General features: G+C 41.5%; 2 protein-coding genes across 12 annotated transcripts in view; one reads left to right on the forward strand and one right to left on the reverse strand.

Moving 5' to 3' along the window:
- The window catches only part of LOC135697409 (uncharacterized), a 96,804-nt gene that overhangs the window by 66,402 nt on the left and 5,463 nt on the right, over positions 1-24,939 (reverse strand). For 10 of the 11 annotated variants that reach the window (XM_065217061.1, XM_065217055.1, XM_065217057.1 and 7 more), the window contains 2 exons: positions 12,673-13,445; positions 12,448-12,605 (listed from right to left, as the gene is read on the reverse strand). In XM_065217061.1, coding sequence (XP_065073133.1) covers positions 12,448-12,605; positions 12,673-13,263 — 749 coding nt within the window. In that variant the 5' untranslated portion in view covers positions 13,264-13,445. Of the gene's footprint in view, positions 1-12,447; positions 12,606-12,672; positions 13,511-24,939 lie in introns of all 11 variants that reach the window. The other variant, XM_065217058.1, reaches the window with a different exon arrangement.
- Positions 7,554-9,509, forward strand: LOC135697317 (uncharacterized). Its single transcript, XM_065216940.1, has 2 exons — positions 7,554-7,565; positions 8,250-9,509. Exons 1-2 carry the CDS (start codon positions 7,563-7,565, stop codon positions 9,507-9,509), a joined length of 1,263 nt encoding a protein of 420 aa, XP_065073012.1. The 5' UTR covers positions 7,554-7,562.

Genomic DNA, 24,939 nt, shown 5'->3' on the forward strand with positions numbered 1-24,939 from the left:
ACGTCATCAGCATAGAATAACCGGCATTTATGAAAATTGAGAACAGCAGAGGACCCAGGTTGCTCATCTGTGGCACACCTGATATGTTGGTGAACGGTGCAGAACATTCACGTCCAATCTTCACAATGAGTCTCCGGTCCGTAAGATATGATCTAAACCAGCAGGTCAAGTTTGAAGAAACACCAAGTCTTTCCAGTCGTTCAAGCAAAATCTCATGATCAACTCGGTCAAAAGCAGATTTTAGGTCGGTGTACACTACATCAACTTGTGTGCCAAGATCCATTTTACGCAATCAAAATGAAGTGAACTGGACGAGGTTCGTAGATGCCGATCTCTTTGGATAGAATCCGTGTTGATCTGAAGAAATATAATTCCTGCAGGAGTTGAACAGCATGTCGTTGATTATGATCTCAAAAATCGTCGAGCGGACGCACAGTGAAGTTATTCCACGATAGTTCTCAATGTTACGCTAATCGCCCTTTTTGTGAACTGGACACATAATGGAAGTTTTCCAGCTCACGCAAGGAAATGTTGAACAGTTGAGTCAGAGGGTTAATGATAGCATCACAACATCTCTTCAAGATACATGACGGAATACCATCATGGCTAGGTGATGTGGAGTATTTCAATTTATCGATGGCAGATTTAACCTGTTGGAGAGAAATCTGAAAATTCCGGAGAACTTCGAGATTAGGGCGTAATTGCTTTTGTAAACAAACATGTCAATCATCGATTTCTCGCTAATTAAAGCTCAATCTCGAAAACTAACAACACAAACATGTAGAGGAATGACTCTCATTTGGTATATTTTGTTTGCAAGATTGAGCTTTTATTCGCAAGCAATCGGCGATTGACGTGTTTGTTTTCAAAAGCAATTACGCCCAAATCTCAAAGTTCTCCGGAATTTCCCAATGAACAGACGTTGCGTGACGTGTCTCTGCAAGCATTTTCGCCTTGAGCTGGAGATGACGTAGAACCATTGAAGACACCCTTGAAGTGATTAGCGAATTGCTCGCACTTATCAGATGAGGTACTGGTGAAATGATTGCCCAAAAACATTTCAACAGGTAATCCATTATCCTTCCGCTTGGAGTTGACGAATTTCCAAAAATTCCTTGGGTTTCTCCTAAGATTGTCTTGCATACGTAGAGTGTAGCGTTTGTACAAGAAGCAATTGTATGTCCGATATCTGTTACTAGCTCGATTGAATACCTGCTTAGCGAATGGACAACGAGATCTGCAGAATTTCCGAAGTGCTCTCGATCTCAGCTGCTTCAAATGTCACAGATGTGCATTTCCCCTAGCAAAGGAACATGATCAGTAATGATGTTATGCATAATCCGAGTGAAGCGATCAACAACATCGTCCACATCTCCGGAAGTGTCCAAATGTGCCCGTATGGTAAAGTGCATCCACGATTCCTTCGAAATCTGCCCTGCAAAAATCATAACCTGGATCTTCGGGAAAGTCCTCAAAATCGAAACCTCTAGAAACGTTGACTTCGACTGTTAACGGAGGGTGACCATCGAGAATAGATAAAGGTTTCGTAGACGCTGATATCGAGCATCTTTCAAGTGTCGTATCATTCATCAGATCCAAGAGACGACCATTTCGGTTGTCGATTGTATTGATTTGTGTTAGGGCATGCATCCGTCGAGTAATGCAGCACAAGCGACAGAGATGTTGGATTGCAAAACATCTACTGTTGGTTGACCGTTTCTTGAAGAGTCCCAAACTAAACCAGATTGATTGTAATTTCCTAGTAGAAGTGCGTGGTCGTTTGCACCAACACGTGCAAGTACAGCTCCAATGGATTCGACATGATTCGTTATGCTGCTCAAATCAGCCTTACGATCCGGTGGTAGGTAAATGACTTCAATGCTAACGGAACAGTTAGGTAATTTAAGCTTTACCCAAAGCTGTTCAACCGACGCATCGACAGGAGTACGGTCAAGACAACAATTCAGATCAGATGAAAGAGCGATCAGTATCCCACTGCCACAAGATTTTCGACTATTCATTTGACTGCGGTCGTTTCTGAAAACGGTGTATGATTTTCCAAATAGCTGTGACGAGAAGATTTGCTCATTTAGCCACGTTTCGGTAAACACGATGATATCATAACGCGATTCCGTAACAGCGAGAAAGACGTCGTCGATTTTCGTCCGTAAACCTCGTACGTTCTGGTAATATATCTGCAAATTGTCACTAACCGTAGCTGACCGGATTGTTTCAACAGTACAATTTAAATCCATGGACGAATCATTGCTCCTATTTGAAGGTAGCTTGTAAGGGGTCGTGAGGTCATTCGTTGAGTTTCGGTGTGAAGCAGAACCATATCTTCTCTCTGGACGGTGAGACCATCGTTCGTCGGATCCGCGCGCAGGTCAGACGTGATAGCATCAGTAACGTGACTTTGTGTAGTATCTACGGTCACTTCGGGTGGACATATACCCGTTATTTAATTACCTGACAGAAAATATAATCCCACGTCGTCACGGCAGGCGTCATCTTTGGACGGATATGAAGGTAGGTCAGACGTGCCGGCATCCGTTAACATTCGATGTGCTTCTAACTCCTTAGCTGACTGAATAAGTAATCCCACGTCGTGAAAACAGTTTTCATCTTCGGTGGACTCGATGGCAAGTTGAGATAATGGTTCAGCTTGATTTCTTCTACACTCAAGTTAAGGTCCATTTAGACTATCTGATTTGTTGATCTGATTCGAGCTGACTGCTCCAAAATTATGTCGTATCCAATGTTGGGTTGTGTTTACACTTTTTCGATATGACGATTAGACTTGACGTTTGATTTGTCGAACGGGATAGGATTGTTTTTAATATTTTCGTTCGACTTGTTGAGGCCGTTTTTATAATTGTTTTTGGTGTGAAGAGATTTTTAGATAAATATTACAAGGAATGGAGAAAGATAACAAGATTGGAACGGCGTCCATTAGCAAGGTAAATTTTTGATTAATTACTCTTTGGGTTCTACTTTTTATATTCCAATACTTTAGTGTGACTGGCCAAAAGAAGCTGTGATGAAGCTGATCGCGGTGTGGATCAGAAGTTGTACGACTTTTCCAGAAGCTCTATGAACTTCCAAGTATTTCTACAAACTTTCCAGTAGTTTTAACATTTTCCCAGAAGTTCTACGAATATTTTATAAGATCTATGAACTTTCCTAATAATCTACCAACTACTCTGAAGCTCTACAAATTTACCATAAGTTCTAAGAATTTATCAGAAGTTCTATGAATTCCCCAGGAGTTCTACAAATTTTCAAGAAGTTCAATAAATTTTCCAGAAGTTGTTCGAATTTCACAGAAGCTCTAAAAAAATCCCTGAAGTTCTAAGAGTTCCATAGAAGTTCATTGAATTTCCCTGAAATTCAACGAATTTCCTAGGAGTTTTAAGAATTTCTCAGAAGATTTTTTTTATTTTTCCAGAAGCTCTACGAACTTCCAAAATGTTTTACAAACTTTCCTAAAGATTTTCCAACTACCCTAAAGTTCTACAAATTTACCATAAAATCTAAGGATTTCCTAAAAGCATCACAAACTTCCCAGCAGTTATAAAATATTCCAGAAGTACTTACAATGAATTTTCCAGAAGTTTTACAAATTTCTCAGAAGTTCTCCGAACTTATAAGAATTTCAACAAACTTTCCAACAGTTCTAAATTTCCCCAGAAGTTCTATGAATTTCCCAGAATGTCTACGAATTTCCTTGAAGTTCTACGAGTTTATCAGAAGTTCTACGAATCTCCTATCTAATCTAATCTAACGCCAACACAGCCAGTTCTTGAAAGCATCCTGGAAAATGATATATATACCTACATCATTTTTCTTGTCTATTTGATATCTGTTTCACATCGAATATGCGTCACACATATCAAAACGGCCAGGCCTATTGTGCAGCATTTAAGGGGCAAGATGATTCAGAAAACATCGGGCCTGTTTAAATTGAAGATTTAAACACGATGCTTCAGAATCCAATAAATGGATGAAACGTGGACATCTCGTACCGTACGTTCCGATTTTGGTAATTATATGATTGGTTAGTCGCTAGAAAGGTGTGATGCTCCATTTTCTTCTGACGGTTGGGGCATGAGCACTAACTCTTGTCCTAGCCTTTTATGACTTATGGCTATAGCGTCATTACTCGCTTTCTGAAAAGATAAGAGGGAAAGGAAAAGGAGAAGGACAAAGGGAAAAGGATTATGTGAAATCTATGAACATAAACAATATTTTTTATTGAAATATACAATATAGAAATGCAGAACCCGAGTCTTGTCACTATTATCAAGTCATGAAAAGTAACAAGGACTAAAATGTGATCCTTTGATTACTGAAAAATCCTGACTCCCTAGTTTGAAGTTGTCACGATTAGGGTTCGGTGGTAGATCTTATACCAGTAACGCACCACAAAAAGGTGAACTCCCAACGTTACTGGTTTGAAAAGATAAAAATTAACAAAATGTAACGAACTCACCAAGTTTAGCCAATTGAACCTGAAGGCTGCCTGACATGTGTTGATGTAAAAGTCCAAATTGTAGACGAAGCTTGACGAAGATCAACATAAACTAGTCCAGTTTATGGTAGTTGCGCGAAATGTCTTCCTTCGATTTGAGATAAACAAATGTTCGGATATAAATAGTCGATTTTGGATGTGCGTTGGCAAGCCTTTTCGTGGCCAATACGACGCTGCGACTCAACGAATGATGGAACTAATGATGGGACGAATGATTGAACGCCTCGTGGAGGTTACTTAGCTTCGGAACAGCTCCTCAGAGGCAAATAATAGGGACATAGAAATTGTCTCCTGGGCCTGGTTATGGCCAGATCAGCAACCGATTATAGATATAAAAAAAAACACCACGGAAAAAAACAAACGTCAGGTTCGAACACACGCACAAGTCTACTCTTGAAGTTCAACGAATTTCCTATAAGCACCACAAACTTCCCAGTAGTACTTAAAATTTCCAAAAGTTCTAAGAATTTCCAAAAGTTCTACGAATGTCCCATAAGTTTTAAGAACTTTCTAATTCTGCAGAAGTTCTACGATTTTTCCAGAAGCTCTACGAATTTCCAAGAATTTCTACAAATAGGTCGAAAATAGGAATAAGGGTGTTAGCAACCGATGGAAACAAACGATTTTAAATTGGCTCACTACTTGACTAGCCTATTGGTCCCAAGTAAATCTATAAGCGTACTCCATTCTAGTCCAAATTCTAGTACTACACTATGTTTGTTTTAATTCGCTATTAAAGTTTGACAGATGAAATGAGAGGTTCATGGATTTTCCTATATTTCGAGGGGTGCATCGATTAGCTTGGGACCGAAGAGAGTACCAGAGCTGAGCCAAAAAGTTGAGCACGTTTCTTCGGGACCTTCTGGTCTTAGAGTTACCTTTATGATGTTAGGTTTCAAATAGTGACATTAAGATCAACCCTGTCGACTTCAATACGAAGGTTGCCTCTGATAAAAAGGTCTATGGGAAGGCATGGTCACGAAGAAATGATAGAAAACGTGAACTGTTTACAGTCTTATGAAAATAACTATACCTCGCGCAACACGAGACAAGGGCCTATCATTGTTTGATCGATTCTCTTCATAGATTTTCTCTTTCGCGAATAACCCGACTGCAAATGAATTTCCCATTATGTGTGTTGTTTCAGGCGCAAGCTAATATCATCTTCTGTCGAACTGTGCTGCGAGCTTAGCGAGAAATTCGTTTATGTTGCCGTGGTAAACCAAAGAGAAAGTCGATGAAGATAATCGATAGGCCCTTTTCAAATGTTATGCGAGATATGGTGATTAGGGGTTCACCCCTCCCTAATCGGGCAGTAAGAGAAGCACCAAATATATTATATTAAGAATATGATCAACTCTTTCGCTAAGCTGGCGAACCGAATTTTTAGCGATGAATTCACCTCTGTGGCCAAAAAGGCTACCAATGTAATTGTTTATCGTCACGAGGGGTAAACCAAATGAAAATTTGTTTTATGTTTCAAATGAATGTTTTTCAGCATTTTAATTTATTTGATGACAACAGTGACATGTCAAACAAATTTCAAAGTAATATACACAATGTAATGAATGAAAATAATTTGACTCTTACTTTTGTAATAAGTGCTTTATTCGCACCCCTCGATTGTAATTGAATGATTGTTGCTGACCTTTTTCAACGCTAGATGGTGCGTGAAGTAATATTTTGCAGGTCACCATTGCAACATTTGGAAAAGGCATGAATGGATCATATTGTTAATATGATATATTTGGAAGCACGTGAGTTTCGTGAAATACAAATCAACCGCATCTGCACTAGCCGAAGAAGACGAATTCATCAAGAAGAAGGCCTTAATTATGGGTTGAGTGATTCACCATGCAAATGGAGTATCATTTAATCGAGGATGACTCGTCGTCACTTCACTTTATTATCAACGAACAAACGAAGTACTGAGATCGTACCTGAGTCTAGGTGCTTAGTGATGTGGTTGTGGTGTGGCATCACTCAACATACACCAGTTTCATGACATCATGATATCGAAGAAATTGTTAAACGTGTGAGGTTATGCCCCACCATCGCCACATCAGTGAGGTCTGGCCTATCAGTCACCTTCTTTCTGGTTGCTGAGAACGGAAAGGCAGAATCTAAATATGCATCTATTTTGCTGATAGTGTAACGAGCGATTTTTTCCCAGTAGTTTTTCAAACGATGGAGCTGACATCCTGACATTATCAAGTTTTGGAAGCCTTTTATGTCCTCGTACCGGTATTTCGTCTCAGTAGTCACTGCCGACTCAAGCAAGTGCTAAATTTCGATAATTCTCGATAACTTCTCCAAAGGGACGTATCAGCTTTTGTAAACAATGCATTTGATCGTCGATTTGGCGTAACTGGTAGCTCGCCTACGCATGCTAACACTACCATCAGATAAGGGAAATTTTACCCTACCTGCTAGTGGTGTTAGTAAGAATGTGAGAGCTACCAGTTACGCCAAATCGACGATCACATGCATTGTTTACAAAAGCTGATACGTCCCTTTGAAAAGGTAATCGAGAATTCTTGCTCATCCAGCGGGGTATCGGAGACTTAAAAATGAACAATATTTATTGCCTACTTTGATTTCGTTTTAAATTTTCAAATCCAAATCGTTTGACATGTTAACTTTTCGACTTGTGCGAACAGTGTAAACACGGTCAGATAAAGGAATTCTACATGATTTGTCGGAAGTGAAATCGAACAGATTTTTCATTATGGCAGCACAAAAAGTCAGACATACAAACCAGATAGTCTAAACGGACCTTTAGCTGTAAATGAAAACAATCTTAACAGATAGACCAATTTTTTTGAATTTTTAAGCTGACATATTGTAGGATCTAAGCAACCATTGGTTTTGTAACAACCTTAAAGCATGAGAATAAATATTTATTATCAGTTGTACCTCGGAACGAACCAGACGTTTCTACATTTTGGCGACGAGCGATAAAAGCTACCCACGGATTTGGACACTCCACCCCAGAAAATTTTACTCGGACCCCCGTGAGATGGCTTGGCCTATGGTGAGTACTTGTGATAAAGCAGATTTTCGAGAGAGTTTGCAGTGGAAAATTCTAATGTACCAAACCTGAAATCATTTCCGTGGATAGAAAATTCTTAGGGATGATTTTACCTGAGAAAATTGAATTTCAATTTCTCCCGTAAACCCGGAATTTAACATCCTAAGAAATAGAGGCAGTTCAGGGTATTTTTTTTTTTCGGAATGAAAATCCTAATCGCTTAGGGATGATTCTCACTAAAACAATTTTGTTGATGACGTGATACCCGATGATTCTGGAAAATTCTAAACAAAATACGCGGAACCCATAGCAACGGGATGAAGTACGCAGTGAAATATGTAAAAAGTATCATTATGTGGAACCCAATGTTTCATGGGATGCAGTACGCAGAAATTCCTAATGTGAAAGAAAGCGGAACCTTTCGTTTGGAATGAAGTACGCAGGAAAATATGAGATATTTTAAGCGGAATCCGACGTTTAAGGATGTAGTACGCAGTAAATCTGAACTTAGAAAATGTTAAATGCGGAACCCAACATTTGGGATGAAGTACGCAGAGTGATACTGTGTATATGTATTTCAGTGCGGAACCTGAGTTTTGTGTAGTACGCAGATCACATGAATTTTGATAAAAATACGTCACAGACGTAGTGTAGCTCGTAAAGTACCTTAAAATGCGTGTTTTCTAGGTAAACCAGTTGATCCCTCCGTTTGCCGAAGATGCCGACGGACCAGTGTCTGCCCGCTGGGAAAAGTGGCGTGAACATTTTGAAGCATACCTAGCATGGAAGGACGTTGACAATCAGGAGGAAAAATTCAAATCCCTGATGATGTTCGGTGGACCAGACATCCGGAAAGTGGTCAAGCAAGTTCATGTTGACGAATCACACGCTATGGAGAACCGGTACCACATTGCCATGTCAATGTTGGACGATTACTTTGTACCGAGACTCTCGAAAACGTTCGAACGTCAGAAGTTCCGCGAGATGAAACCAGCTGTAGGTGAAAAGTTTGACACTTTTGTCATAAGACTGAAAAAGCAGGCAGCCTACTGTGATTTTGGAGATCAGCTGGAAAGCATGGTAGCTGACCAAATTATTACAACTACAACGGATGTGAGTCTGAAGAGGAAGTGCCTGGAAAAAGACTTTAACTTCAAGGAGATCGTAGCGATCGGTCGTACCCACGAGTCTGTTCAAATACAGATGAGCGATTTGGACAATCGGAACGGAAACTTACAAAAAGTCAGCGCTGTCGAAACGGAGGCCAATGAAGAGTCAATTTTGAAGGTACGCTCCAAACTCGGAGGACCAAGGCGGTTCAGATGTTTCCGATGCAATGGCAGACATGATTCGAAAGATCCATCGTGTCCAGCCAAATCACTCGAATGCAGAAGTTGTGGTCAAGTGGGACACTTTTCCCGCTGCTGTTTTCTAAAAAGGAAGAAGACCAACGGACAACCGTCCCAGTACAATCGTTTCGGAGCTTCCCGTAAACAAAAGCGATTCGTACGAGAAGTATCTGTAGATGGAACCGAGCGCAACTCAGATGTAGTTGATCTTTTCCATCTAGGAGCAGGAAAAAAGCTGGTTCCAGTATCTGTTGGAGGAGTTTGTTTGAAGTTCGTGATTGACACAGGAGCAGACGAAGACGTTTTAAGCGAAGCGGATTGGGCTACGTTGAAACGCGTTGGGTTTGAAGCATACTCTATCAGGAGAGGAAGCAGCAAAGTATTCAATGCTTATGGGATAAATACACCGTTGAAAGTGCTTGGTGAAGTCGACGCAGAAGCTATGATCGACGGTCGGAGTACCGACACTACGTTCTACGTGATCCAGAATGGGAAATGCTCGCTTCTCTCAGGTGAAACAGCAGTCAAACTTGGATTGGTGAAATTTTTGCAAGCAGTGAATGATGAATCGTTCCCACATATGGATGGTAAGCAATAATGCACAGGATGTACGCTTGTATCAGAACCTGATACACTTCCTATAACAAGAACCGAGGTGCCTAACGGACCGTGGAAGAAAATAGATGTGGATTTCATGGAAATTCCTGGCGGTTACCATTTGCTTGTAGCGACAGACTACTACTCCCGGTACGTTGAAGTTGCTATACTTACTTCAATGACAGCAAAAGTAACAGTCACTAAAATGAGGGAAATTTTTGCAAGGTTCGGCTATCCTATTGAAGTTGTTTGCGATAATGGTCAGCCATTTTCTTCAGCAGAATTCTTGAACTTTTGTCAGACAAATGCAATCTCAATCAAGCATACAGTTCCTTATGCAGCTTTTCAAAATGGATTGGTCGAGAGGCAAAAAAGAACTTTATTAAAGCCCTTGAAAATAAGCTGTACTATGGGACGTAATTGGCGGTATGATCTACAAGATTTTCTTCACTCTTACCGAGCAACACCTCACAGCATAACAAAGTTTTCACCGTCGGAATTGATGTTTGGGTGGAACATTCGGGATAAAAATACCAGGAAACTCAAGACCAGTAAATGAAACTGAAGCAAGAGAAAACGATAGGAAGGCGAAAGAAAAAGGAAGAATGTATGCGGATTCAAAAAGGGAGCTAAGCAATGCAATATCGATGTTGGAGATTATGTGATTGTGAAAAATTTTGTCAAGAAAAATAAGCTAACAACCACTTTCAACCCCGAACCTCATCTTGTGATACAAAGCAGTGTGATCTCCAATCGACACGTGAACCACACCAAACGAATCCTAAATGCGAATCCCATGATGAAACAGGAGAATGACGCAGATAATCATAAAACCTCTGAGGGCACACAAGAAGAAGATGACATGGGACCAGCCATTCCAACTGCTGCTGAACGTACTACGAATCCAACGGAACAACCCTCTACCAGCCAAACTACTACGGAACCTCAGATGGTCTCACGATGCGATGGTCGAAAACGCCCTTTTGAGACTAGCCGAGCTACCAGCAAGCGCTCGAAACATGTACCTAAATACTTAGCAGATTACAAACTTTGAATATATTAAATTTTTAAAATATTAAACTTAAGGAGGGAATGTAGGATCTAAGCAACCATTGGTTTTGTAACAACCTTAAAGCATGAGAATAAATATTTATTATCAGTTGTACCTCGGACCGAACCAGACGTTTCTACACATATCAACATTCTTTTGATCAAGGCAACCTCTGAGTATCGATATCAACATTTGTGTTTGTCTATTTGTGGCCGGATCTTCATGATCGCCTGTGTTGTTGTTAATGTTAATATTCGTCTTCCTCTTGGTGGGGATGATTTTGAGGATCAATTGCAAAATGATTATTTTCATTCTACACAAATATAGCACCGTAGAACGTGTTGTGTTGGTTTTTACATACAGATCGATGTAAGATTAGCCCAAAATGAATTTGAATATTTTGCTTTTGAGGATCGCTTCTGATTTTGACAATTTTGGTTTATCAACATTATATCAACACGTTATCACTGATGTATAATGAACACTGGGTTGAAGCACTACTCCTTGCGTGGGATTGTAAATGATACAAACAGACACTGATTGACTGTATTTTTATAAATATAATTCACCTTTTTTCAAGTGGTAGTCTATAGATTTTATCCTAGAAAATCAAATATGCAAAGTTGCTTAAAGGGTGGAACGAGTAAAAAGTAGTCACACAAAATTAAGTGTAGAAAAATAATGTTAATACAATAATCATCTGCTTTATGCTATGCTGGCAGCTTACTCTTCCATTAAGCCTAATGTTAAGTTCACTCTATTCTTTGCCAGAACCTGAGCCAGAATCCAAATGATCAATACATACTGATTCAGTCGTTGATTAATAACCCACGGACTTAACGGTTGACCCCTTCTATTAAGTTTGGCACAACCTTATTTTATTGTTAAATTAAGTAATTTGACATCATTTTTCATATTATCAACTTTTTCTGGACCGTTCTTGAGCTATATCTTGATGATTGTTCAATATTTTTTTAAATGGCCGAAGTACACTAATAGAATTCCACACATTTTTATTGACGAATTTCCATGTAAAATTCCACATGATTTTCATGTAACCACACATAAACAGAATCCACCCTGAAGTACACATGAAATTTATGAGTCAAATGAATAGTATGTGTGCTTACACATGGCTTTTATGTGTACACATATGTACGCATACACATATGGCTTTTAGGTGTCCGACACATATATATCATTTGTTTATCACATTGCAAAAATTCATGATTGGGACACATAAAAACAATCTTTTAAATTTTAACAGTGTATAATGAACTTTGGCTACACCAACAACGTTTTTGATTTCATACAATTTTCACGTAATTTTACCGCAATGACAAGACACGAGATCAGGCCAATACAGCTGTTGAAAATCATTCGCAAAAAAAATCCGTGTCCATATTCGTAAACCAGAATCACGGCTCTATAGTTCACGAGTTACATTTTCTTTTACGCGCAAACTATGGTTCACAGCTGCCGTTCACGAATATGGGAACGGATTTTTTTTCCGAGCAGCCTTCACAAACAAAGATTTTAATTGGTTCTCTTGTTTGATAGCCATCTTAAAAACTGAATGCACAATTCCAAAACCAAAAATTACATGAGATTTCGTAGACACAGACCTTCGTAAATCAACTTTTGTTTTTCAAATGCACGCTAAACAGAAATGTACTATATTTGAATTGACTACTTTTAGCTCGATTCACCCTTTAAGTGGACAAAGTCTTTGAACCCACAAAGTTTCATTGGAATCTGACGGGGTGTCCTAACTTAATTGAAATTAATAAATGCCTATGTATAATAATAATAATATCAGTTCATTCTTCGAAAATTTTGATGCATGAAAAAGTGGCTCGGAAAGAGTTAGAAATATCACATGATTTACCTTTTCGAACTACTGCGTTTACTGCTGGCAGTGTTCCCAGCCGCCAGAATCGTCTCCAACAAAGCCAGGTTTTGTTCGATTTCGTTATCCAGCAGGTCAGTATCAGAATTGTCATCCTGTTGTGCAGTAACCAAAAATGCTTCTGGGTCTTTGTTCATCTGAAATTTAAAGTTTACCGTTTAAGAGAAAACAACGTTTTGCGTGCAACCCTGCATACAAGCTTACCGAATTTTGCATCAGCTTCAGCTTTCGCAGCGTTTCGACATTCTTCAGTTGCCAGTGCATTCGCATGTTCTGCTCCTGTAGCATCAGTAGTTGCTTGATGAGATCGTGTAGCCGATCGAGTTGATCGAGGGCTCCTTTGGTGGAAAGTGCCGCTGCTACGGAAGGTCCCGTACGGCTCAGTAGCATGAGGAAATCATTTGGTGAATCGAAAGCCGTTTCGGTCCCTTCGATCTTGAGTGGTGGCTGTGGTGGTAGTGGTGGTGGTGGTGTTGGTGGTGGTCCCGCATTGGAATCTCCTTCCCCGCCACTACCAACCGGAGAATGCAGTATCCTGTTTAGACTAGAATTAGTTTCACTATCACATAGGAGCTTCAGAAAATGGCTTTCGCGCTCATTGTACGTAAAAAGGCGCTTGAAGGGATCGCTCTCTAAGCTACTGTACGCGAATGGTTCTTGTGAACTTTCCGCACTAGTAGGGGAAGGCATTGCAGTACCGGAACTGAGTCCCAACGTCGGATCTGGTGGTGGCGTCGGGAGATTCTCCCGTTTACTCTCGGAAGATCGTTTTCGGTGAGCTTTCACCTTCTCCATGGTTACGGAAAGCACTTATCACCGGTTGTTTCACTTGACGTAGAAATAGAGAATGCTCGCAGTAGGCACTGGGTTTTGATTTTCGATCGATTTTTCTTCCACCCAAAACACTACACTCACGATCACATTTTTTAGCTGCCCTGGATAGCTGCCTCCACTACATCACTGACCTGCTGATAGTGCTGTGATTCCAGATAAATAGAAACATATGCTATAACACGCATTCTTGACCGGTCTGTTGCACTCTCTTGATGTAATAACAACAATAGTAGTAAATAATGAAGCGATCACTGGAGCACATGGCTCCTACGACGACCGGTTTTGTGTTGACTACCTCTCAACAAGCCGGCTAACGACGATGACCAAGTGAGCAGACGACGACCACCGCCGTGCTGATATCGAGTAAAAATGTGCATGTGTCATGTGTTTTTTTTTGCTCTCGCCTCCTCAATTTATATAACTTGCATATATGCAAAACGGCGGGACAGTGATTTGCACGCGCTTTGTGTTCATTTATAACAGACTGCAACTACAGTACAGTACAGTTCACTAATTGGGTGTTACTTGAGAGTAATCCTAACTAGTGAATAGCATTCGATAGATGGGATGAGGTTGCGTCCCAACCAGCGAATGATGACTGTATCACGGAATTTGTTTACATCTACCGACTGTCGAAAATCAGTTGTAACATTTAATCTAGTACGCCTTTTTAAACGGCCAAATTGTTTAGATCCAGTCGCTTTGACTTTCTCAAAAAAAAGGAAACCATCAACAGTTGAGTTGGATCACGACGCGAAGCATCTTCATCAGCCATTTTCCAATGGAGACGCTTGATCCGCCGTCGTCATCAACCGCGGTGTGCTGTTTCTTTTCTCCCCCAGAAAAGCGAAAACAAATGTAAGAGAATCATCATCATCATCCAAAAGAAGCCGCCACCACACAAAGTCAAAAACAAATTTATGGCAATTTTTCAAGGACGTTCGACCGCGGTATCGCCACGGTTCAACGGGCGTCGCATATTTATTGGCAAAAGTCTGGCAAAAAGAGGAAGAGTGACTCAGCCAGACAATACATACGATACGAAAACCGTCGATCCATTCGCCCGCCCGTCTGGTAGCGGATATTTGGGACCATCTGCCGGAATTTTCCAACTGTTTTTTTTTTTTTGCTTTCTGGAGTCAGCAGATGAAAAATCGCCATCGGAAAATGTGTGATTTTCGCCCGATTTAGATATATGGGTTTCTATTTTTCTCCTCTTTTCCATGGGCGAACGGCACAAAAATAAGAACACTTATGGGTGCTGAAAGCGAGAAGGGTATACTCACCCATTGGCATTTGAAAAACGTAAAATATGTCACTCGGTTAATATAGGGGAATATTTAATTAACTTTATGATCTAACCAATGTCGTCGTCCACGTCGAGTAGTTTGGTGGAAAACCGACATTCCATCACGGGATCGAACGAAGTAGGCTGAAAGTCGACGTTACACTCTTCGCGCGATGCTGATCATAGCAAATTTTCGATGTTTTGGGACTGGTCGGTCGGTGGGATCGGATATAATTTTGTGACGATAACCAAAAAGTCTCGTGACAGTCAGCCGTGACACCCAATTAAGTGCACTTAACCTCTTGCTTTGGGCGGCGAGTTTTCCGCTGCTGGTGCCGAATCGATCGGAAATCGAAATTTCGAGAGAAAGGCGATGTACTCGATTTGGTAAGTCAAATTAGTACTCTAATGAGGTGCTATTAGTGTTGGAAATCGTCGCTGGGCGTCTATTGAGATAATTTCTTTACACGATTCAGTCAGCGACTTAGGGTTAGATGCGTGACTGTTGTAGTACCCTACTTGTAAAAAGTGTTGTCAGTATAATAATCGCCGAAATTGTCGATTGATTGGCCGAGGCGGTGAAATGACCTTCAACGAAGATCAGGTTTATTCAGAGGATAGTTTTAGGGAAATTTGAAGAGACATCCAAAGAAGAGATCGAAGTAGACCGCGTGCCACGATACTAAACTGACGTATTTTTGTTTTGCTGCGTGATTTTGGTCGTGTAAAATTGAATTCAAGTTTGAAATAATTTATATTGCTGTTTCAGGAAAAATAATTCGACGTAACTGACATCCACAGCATGCTATTAAAGCTGATAATCTGACGCTAAATGCATCTCTGAATTGGCAATAATGTGAAGCGGAATTGTAAAAATTGTGTAGCGAAATTATCACCCATATTCTTGTTTTCATTCGAACCGTATTTCCCATGCAAAAAAATACCTGTTTTTGTATGGAAAATACGGTTCGAACGGAAAGGGGTTTTATAAGTAGATTCCGCGACGGTGACCAAATAGAGTCCCCCTTCTTTCAGTTGCTGGCGAGTAGTGGATTTCCGGAAGACAGCAGTTTGTTCCGCAGTAAGTTATATTGAAAAAAATAACTAATGCTCATTAAATACGCGTCGATCAAGGAAATTGCACTTCTGCTAGGTTGAAAGCTTCAATACATTATCAGTGGTTTATTAGCATGAACTTACCGTGTGTGAAAATAGCTAGCGTTCTTGAAACGGACTATTGGATCTGCGGTAGAGCTATCACCTTTAACTCCCGGATTCAAGCTTCTTCTAGTCATAGGGGAAGACGGGGTAAAAACGCCCGGCGGGGTAAGAGGGACCACAGCCAGTTCTATATGAAATCCACAAGATTCTTACCAATAATCAATACAGAAAAGATTAACAACATGTTTTTATCTTTAACTATTTTGTTTCTATTACTTCTGCGTGAAGTTAACGATTTACATCAAGGGGTAAGTCACTCAGCACATTGTGCCGAAATTAGATTCGGCACAGCTTGGGCGCATCCATCGGCACTCCTTCCGTATAATCTCGGAGGAATTGGATTATTGAAAATCGAATGGGAGCACTCTGGACAGCTGTGATTGTAGCTGTTCACAACATTACGTGCTGTTTGACTGTATATTCAGGAACATGCCTAATTGAATATACACGAAACGAAAATCAATTATTTTATTCATGTGTTTCACTTATACATTTTTGCCAAAACATCAGTCTTATACATTCCATAAGACAAACCAAATAGGTCATATAAGAATGCATAAAAGGTATGTGTGACCGCTTATGCATTTCATTTGACACATGATCTTCATTAACTTTTTGCAAGGCGTCTGCTTATTAGTTGACTTATACATTTTATCAATAATCAGCAATAGAAATTTGCCAAAGGGTATAAGGAGATTTCTATCCGTGTACCAGAGGAACTCAGACCAGCAGTTCACTTCTCGGTTCACAGATATAAATCCGAAATGTAGGTTCTAGCGTGGGCTCGAAAGAAAGAGGCAGTTGATCGTCACGAAAGGCTAGGTTTCTGGTCTGCCTTTGAGGATTTTTATTATCCTATGAACACAAGAAAAATTTCACACACCCGCCACTTCCCGCGTCATCGTCAATCGTTTGGCGAACGAATACTCGGAATTTGAGCATCATCTACCGATTTATCTCCGATTTATCCTTGCGATTTCAAACCAAAACATTCAAGGTGTCAGAAATACCGGGTTTCCGGGTTGGGTTTTTTACAAACAATAGGAGCTTGTTCTATTATCGCCACAATCGGCACACTTGCGGCACACTGACAAAAAAGATGACCCAAGGTTGGTGTGCGGAGTGACCTACCCCTTGGATTTACATAGTTATTTGACGCTTAGCATCTTCAACTATGTTTTTATCACTCTGAAACACCTTGTAGCCCCGAACTTATGAAGCTTCAAAACAATAAATAAATTAAAGCAAAATTCTCGTTCGGTGGGGCTTTCAAGATCTAGTTTTGAAAGCAAAAAATATAAAACTTTTTGATGAACAAACAATGTTTTCTGACGTTTGTTGGTACCTGTTTCCTTCAATAGACTGTACCTGGGACGATACTTGACAATCGAATAGCGATTTCGAGCCAATTTGCTGTCAAATCAGAGCCAGTTTCTGATTGGTCGATTTGACAGTAACAATCGTGGAATAAAAAGGACAGAGGGATCGCATCAATCTGGCTGGCAGTGTTAATTGTTTATATTTGCGAAAGGAAAGTTGAAAAATTTAGTGCACTGCGTGTGTAAAGCGATGGACATTGTGGTTTGTTTATGGTTGTTTTTAATGTGTTGAGCAAAAATGATGTACAAGCTGCTAAACTGCGGTAGAAACTCTTCTTCAAAAACTTTAAGAAGAGTGAGAAACTCGATTGTCAAGTCCCGTCCCGGGGCTGTACCAACCGGTGAAAACTAACGATTTTAAATTGGCTCACTACTTGACTAGCCTATTGGTCCCAAGCAAATCGTTCAACGTAGCCCATTCTAGTCAAAATTCTAGAACTACACTATGTTTGTTTCGATTTGCTATGAAAGCTTGACTGATAGAATGAGGGATTCGTGGCTTTTCCTATGTTTCGATGGGTGCATCGATTAGCTTGGGACCGAAGATAATACCAGAGTTGAGCCAAAAAGTTGAGCACGTTTCTTCGGGACCTACTAGTCTTAAAGTTACCTTTATGGTAAAAGTCTAAAAGTTCTTAATTGCGAAATGACTTGGAGTGAAACTGAAATGAAAATAATAATTCTAGCTTTTGACATAGGTAACGCCCCGCTAGACCCCTCCCCGTATTTGAGAGATGCAAATTTGTCTGTTTTTTCCGGTTTTTTTTTCCACAAGTATGAACAAATGCTATTTTTTGTCTGACGAATTGGTTATCTGGTGCATTGAATAATACCAATGTACGAATGAATTTAGATGTTTCTACGATGTCTGGCAACGTTATCATCGAGTCCGGGAGTTATGGAGCCAGGATCTATAAAACATAGTAATATTTCTGAAAGCCGTCTCATGCATCATTTCAAATCATGCCAAATAGGTATAATCAAACAAATGAAGATCATTTAAGGTGTATCCGGTGACAATTGGCCAGTTAACATCGGTACCGGGGTTCTGGAATTCGGTTCCGTGAATTCCAATATAGGGTTTGTTATAACATTATTACGATCAAAGCAGTCATATCATGGAGCATGCCAAATCATGTCAAACTGACAATGGGGTCACTGAAATCAATTTATGGTATATACCATTTCCACCGGTTCCAAAGTGACCAAATGTCGAAATAATTATCTCTAATAAATTTCATTGACCTCATCTTATCGTGGTATTGCTATTTAGCATGGAGCCTAATTCGTTTGCCTTGAATATTCTTATCACGTATTGTACATAGTTCCGGGACCACATGTGGTCATATGTCATTGAATACATTTGGATCTGTTTTATATGGCCTTATACTCACATTTTATTATGATTTGATGTATGATATTAAATTCTAAACAATAACTATCCCAACCGTGTAGTGTATTCCGAGATTCGCGGAATCGAATTCCGGAGCCCTGGAACTGATACCAATGTGGCTATATGTCAAAAGAATCACCTCAAATAGTCTACATTATACTATGGCCTAAAGGAACAGATTCCGGGACCCCAGGAACCGATACCAATACGGCCAGATGTCATGGTATATATCATAAATTGATTTCAGAGACCTTATTGTCAGTTTAACATTATTTGACATGCTCCATGATATGGCTGCTTTGATCGTAAAATCCGTCATGGTCCGACTTACCCCACTTGTAAAAGAACGAGTATTTTTTGATCGTTCCAAAAATTGATGAACAAGCATAAATCATGTGATGAAGCAGAAAATTTTACAATTTTTGTCCATAGATAAATGATTCATATGTAGCATAGCAAAATGTGAAATTTCCAGGGGGAACGACACTCATTTGGATGCATTTTTCACTTTAATCATTATTTGGGATTTTCGGGGAAAACATAATTGACTGTCGTCTTGACGAAAATAGAGCAAGGATAGAAAAAAATAAATTGGAATGGATCATGGGATGGAATGGATGTGAGCGGTGTAAAAAAATTTCAGAGGGATACGAGTCTGAACGCAAAGAGGATAAGTCTGGAGTGCGTTTTGAATCGGCCGTATGTGATAAACGTAAACAAATTGACGTTTTAATGCTGCCAGAAACTACTTTGCTTACTTTTCCTAAAATCAAAATTTGGACCCGTTCTGTTTCAGCACGAAAAATTAGATCGACGGAAAACAAATCAAGGAAAAAAAATATGTAAATTCATGGTAAAAAAACACACAAAACGTTGAATTTCTCAAAACACCCCACTTTAATTTTTATATTTCTTCTGTAAAAAAAACTGAGGTAATACTGTAAAATTTGATGAAAAGTGGGAGCTGGTAGCTCCTGTATTTTTAAAGTTTTTATTGATTTTTAAAATATAACGAAATTGCACATTTTTTTTAGTAAAATAATAATTTATTTAGATTTTCGCATAATTTCTGTTAAATTTGGTTAGATGAACTTTTTTCCTCAGTCCAGACGTTCTTAAGTTAATGCGAATCACAAAATATTAATTATGAAAAATCAACATTTTAGACCATTTTCAAATGTAAGTCGATGTGTCCAGCAACAAAATGTGTTTTCCATGATTGTATTAAATAACAAATGATTTATTCTCAGATTTGGTGGCTGTCAGACTTGCCCGTTTCTATATAGGCGCAGCGGAAGAAAAACAAGTGTTTCATTAAATATTCTCCTTAAAGTAAGAAGGTACGGCTGGTGGCGATGGATCACTAGGTTCCGGTTAATATTCCAGTTCTATTTGGACGGGAATTCGATTCGCAAAATTCACGCACAGAAATTCCATCAGCCAGCGGGCGGCTTCCTTCTCCAAACTCATAACCCAAGAGTACAACTTGGGACGAGTTCGGTTCCATTGTCCGGGGAGGCTTTTCCCGGGGCTAGGATCAGCAGTTTGGCACCTTCCAAGCTACTTTACACCGACACCTGGTTGCTCGTCTCCGTCGGATTCAATCGTTTTAAGCCCGGAAAGTGGATGTGCGTTACCGTCTCCTTCATGATGCTTTTGTCCCCGTGACCGATTATGAACGAGTGGTCCATCGTTTATTTTAATGAGATCGTTGAAAACTGACAGCGATTATGACAGAGTGCTTCGCGGTCGACCTAAAAACTGCGAGAAGCTGCACGGCTTGCTTGATAATTTGTGTGCATGCAGAAGGGATAAGTTGGGAATAGAAAGAATAGATTTGATGGATTGAAATTTTGTGCACGTTGAAAATTTTATGATAGATTTGGGTAAAAATGTGATAATCTTGAAGTGTCGTTCCCCCTGGAAATTTCTTGCTCATTTTGAGCTGCTAAATTTATTGCGGGTAGCGGTCTTAGCCTGTCTTCCCCTGAGACATGATTGCAGGGAGATTTTATCCATAATGCCACTGCCAAACCGTAGGAGCTATATTGTAAATACATGTAAGACGGAAGGGTTTAGAGTTGAGAGAATATCGGAAAAAGTAACTTTATTATCAAATTAATTAATACAACGCGCACACGCGAGACACTTTGTGTAACGGTTGGGTGAGAACTGAATTTTTCGCAAGTTACACCGAGGGGCTACTCGATCTTTCCACACGGCCTCTCCTGACACTACTTCCGACCCGGAAGTGCCCACGGCTTGATACAGTCGCCAGCAGATGATGTCTTCTTCGGTCCTTCGGTCTCGTCGTCTATCTTCCGTACTTCGTAACGATCGTTGGGGAGTACAGCGGTGATCTCGTACGGTCCAAAGAACTTTGGCTTCACCTTCTGACCAATACCAAATTGGGTTTTCGGTATCGCCACTAGATCTCCAACTTGATACTTCTCAGCCGGCTTCCTGCGTAGATTGTAATGTTTACGATTTTCCTCTTGCATCTTCTGGATACCCTCCTGTGCAATCTTCCTCAGCTCACTCCTTTCCTCCTCGAAGGTACTTTGTAACTCCTTCTGCAGTAGTTCATGAAGAATTTGGTCCTCTTTGGTGCGCATCTTTACGCCGGTCAATAATTGGAAGGGTGTCATTTCAATCGCTCTCTGCCAACTACTATTCAAGCATTTCTGAACGGCAGTAACTTGCTTGAACCACTCTTCAGGTCTATCGACGGACATCTTGGCGATCATCGGAATAATGATTCTATGAACTCGTTCCACTTGCCCATTGCCTCGGGGAACGCCAGTGGCAATCTTATGAAGCTCGATGTTCTCATCCTCACAGAATCTTGTGAACAGCCCCGATGTGAAAGCTGCTCCTCGATCGCATATAATCCTTCTCGGGTTACCGAAGGTATCGGTGATGATTCGTAGCTTCCGGATGGCTTCTTCAGCGGTCGTTGACTTCGTCGGGAATAGCCATACGAACTTGGTAAAGCCGTCGATGACCGTCAGGATATAGTTGTACGCCTTCCTGGTTGACGGCATCGGTCCCAGATGGTCGACATGAAAGGTATCCAACGGAACGTCGCCCTTTGGGATCGGATGTAACTCTCCCTCAGGCTTCCCTCTTTTCTTTTCACCTACGATGCAAGCGACGCATGTTGCAATGCAACGCTTGACCTTTTCTTCGATTCCTGATATGAAGTAATCGGCACTGATCCGCTCCTTCGTCTTCTTAACTCCAAAATGACCCTGTTCATGAGCCGATTGGATGATCTCGGCCGCCATAGATTCCGGTACGTACAACCGCCTGGACTCGCCATCACCTTCGTACAGGACACCATTGTAGACACTGCAGTTGCTGGATTTATCACCTTGTTCCAGCGCAGCTGAAATCGCCTTCGCTTCGTCGTCGTTGTTCTGTGCCGCACGCACCTTTGCGACAATCGGTGCAGACACGACCATTACACTTGCTCGCGAGAGCGCATCCACGTGAGGCAGCTTCTCTCCTCGACGATGTTCCACTTCGAAGTCGAATTCGGCTAAGTCTACTACCCACCGTGCAATTCGAGCATTCAACTTCTTCTTGGACATGGAATCCTTAAAGGCCATGCAATCCGTAACGATCTTGAACCGATGACCTAGCAGGTAACACCGAAATTTCTTCACGGATTCCACAACAGCTAACGTCTCCAGCTCGAATGAATGATAATTCTTCTCGGAGCCGCTGGTCAAACGGCTGTAGAAATAGCAGGGGTGGAACTTCCCATCATCCTTCGCTCGTTGCATCAGGATACCTGCCAACGCTTCCTTGCTGGCATCGGTATGAACTTCAATCTCGCCGTCAGGGTGAAAAATGCGCAACACCGGGAAGCTTGCAAGGATCTCCTTGATACGGTTGAAGGCTTTCACCGCTACATCGTCAAAATGAAAAGAATTTCCCTTTTTCAACATACCTGACAACGGACGAGCGATACTTGCAAACGCCGGAACAAACTTCCTGAAGTAGCTGGCTAATCCGTAAAAACGTTGCAGCTGCTTTACTGTTGACGGCTGCGGGAACTGCAAAAGCTTTTCAACCTTCGCAGGAGCTGGCTGCACCTGGCCATCGTGAATGGTGTAGCCGAGATACTCGACACGACGCTGAAGGAATACACACTTCTTCCAGTTAAACTGCAGCCCGGCATTCGCTGCTACTTCCAACACTCGCTTCAACACTTTTAGTCCTTCTTCTTCATTTTCGGACGGGATTATTACATCGTCCACAAACGCCATAACCGTTCCATCGTTAATCAAATCCTTGAACACCGTCGCGATGAACCGACCGAACGCGTTACCACTGGTACACAATCCGAAAGGAGCGCGAAGGAACTCGTATTGTCCGTCACTAGTTACGAACGCGGTGTATTTCCGGCTATTTTCATCTACCGGCACATGAAAGTACGAATTCTTCAAATCGAGCGTGGTATAAACACGGGCATCCGACAGCCGATCGATTTGTTCCTCTACGTTCGGCATCGGGAATTTGTCACGCACAACCTTCTTGTTTATCTCGCGGTAGTCGACACATACACGATATGACCCGTCCTTCTTCGGAACGACCACAACTGGACTCGCGTACTCACTTTCGGATGGCTGGATTATTCCATTTTCAATCCATTCACCAACCTGCTTCTTCACCACATCTTTTTCCAGCTGGGCCAAGCGCCGTGGATTTTCACAAACGACATCATTATCCTTCAAGTTAATCGTCAATTTGTTTGCTGCAACCACTGAATCCTTCGGCTTATAGTTCTCAACTATTTCCACAACTTCGTCGCGATACTGATACGGGACCGTTATTTCATTTTCCCCTACGAACTCTTCAACGCGACGAATCCACTTGGCTTCGCACTGTTCCGATTCTTCGGTTATCGGTGGATACTTCTTCACTCGCGCACCGTCAGGTGTGATCGAATAATCAACACCATTAAGGAAATCCATTCCAATCAGAAGCTGCATGTCAATCGCGTCAACCGGCACAACGTAGAAACGAATCACATAATCATCATCTTCAATGACGGCATTGAGATTTGCCTCTCCGCAAACAACGCTCACTTCCCCGCCGTACCCGCGCACTTTCATTGTCGACTTTTCCATACGTGCACCGGTTTTCGACAGCTCCTTCCACAAATCTTTACGGATCAACGATAGTTCACTCCCGGTATCGATAATCGCAGAAATTTCGCGACCGAACAACTTGATCATCACACGTGGTTTGCCAATGTTTACGTTTTGCAGCACGTTTACTTTCGAAGCTGCTTTTTTATCACCGTCTTTCTTCTTCGCGCTGCAGTCCTTTGACAGATGACCGAAAGAATTACACCCGAAGCACTTCGGTCCGTCACTCTTCTGAGGGCACTCGTTCGCAACGTGGGAAGCATCACCGCAATTGAAGCAACGCCTCTTCGCTTCAGATTTGCTGCTTTGTTTCGTCGAGTCCTGCTTTTGACGTTCTTTCTTCCTGCCGGCGGCGTCGTCAAACTTCGGCTTCGGTTCGGCTTTTTTCTGCGCCTTCTCGAAATTCAGCAACTTCGCCTTCAGCTCTCGGACGGTGTGTGCTCCGTACAGCAGGGATCGATGAAACTCGTCGTTCGTTATGCCATCGACGATGTATTCACACACACTAGCTTCGTCGAGGTCGATCGGCAGGGCAATCCGTTGCATTTCATAAATGTAATCGCGTGTTGATTCCGTAGGCTTCTTCTTGCGTCCAGCCAACGTACGGTGTACGTCGCTCGCTCGTACGAATGGAGAAAACTCACGAATCAGGGCATCTTTCACCTTTCGGAACGTCGTCATATCGCGTTGGGAAAACACAAATCGTCGTGCTGTGCCAACCAACTTCTTTCGGCACATAATCAGCTTCTGGTCGGCGTTCCAGCAAGCCGTTTTCGACATAGCCTCAAACTGGTTCATCCACATCTTCACATCCTGTCCCTCGTCGGCTCCGAAAGCCTCAATACTGTCTTCAACATCCCGAAACGAGTACGGTCGTTGCTCCGGGGATGGGCGTCTGGCTGGCTTCGGTGTTGACGTCGTTCTCGCCGTCTTCGTTTTTGGTGTAAAGAATTCCGCGTCGTCACTGTCACCGTCGTCGTCGGTGAGTGCGTCCTCTTCGTCGGCAGTATTTCGGCTCTCGTCGTCGTTTTCTCCTTCGGAATCATCGTCATGTTGGCTGTTGTCCTTCACCTCGCCTTTGGTGACACGAACACCATCATCGTCTGCCTTTTCTTCCTCGATAGCAGTCATCGTCGCGTCATGATCGATGATCCGCTTCGCCATAGCCTTTTTATTGCCGGTGCTCGGCAATCCTCG

The sequence above is a fragment of the Ochlerotatus camptorhynchus genome, unplaced genomic scaffold (genome assembly GCF_037179485.1).
Source record: "Ochlerotatus camptorhynchus isolate MF236.1 unplaced genomic scaffold, CSIRO-AGI_Acam_v1.1 ptg000070l, whole genome shotgun sequence".
NCBI classification, from domain to species: Eukaryota; Metazoa; Arthropoda; class Insecta; order Diptera; family Culicidae; genus Ochlerotatus; species Ochlerotatus camptorhynchus.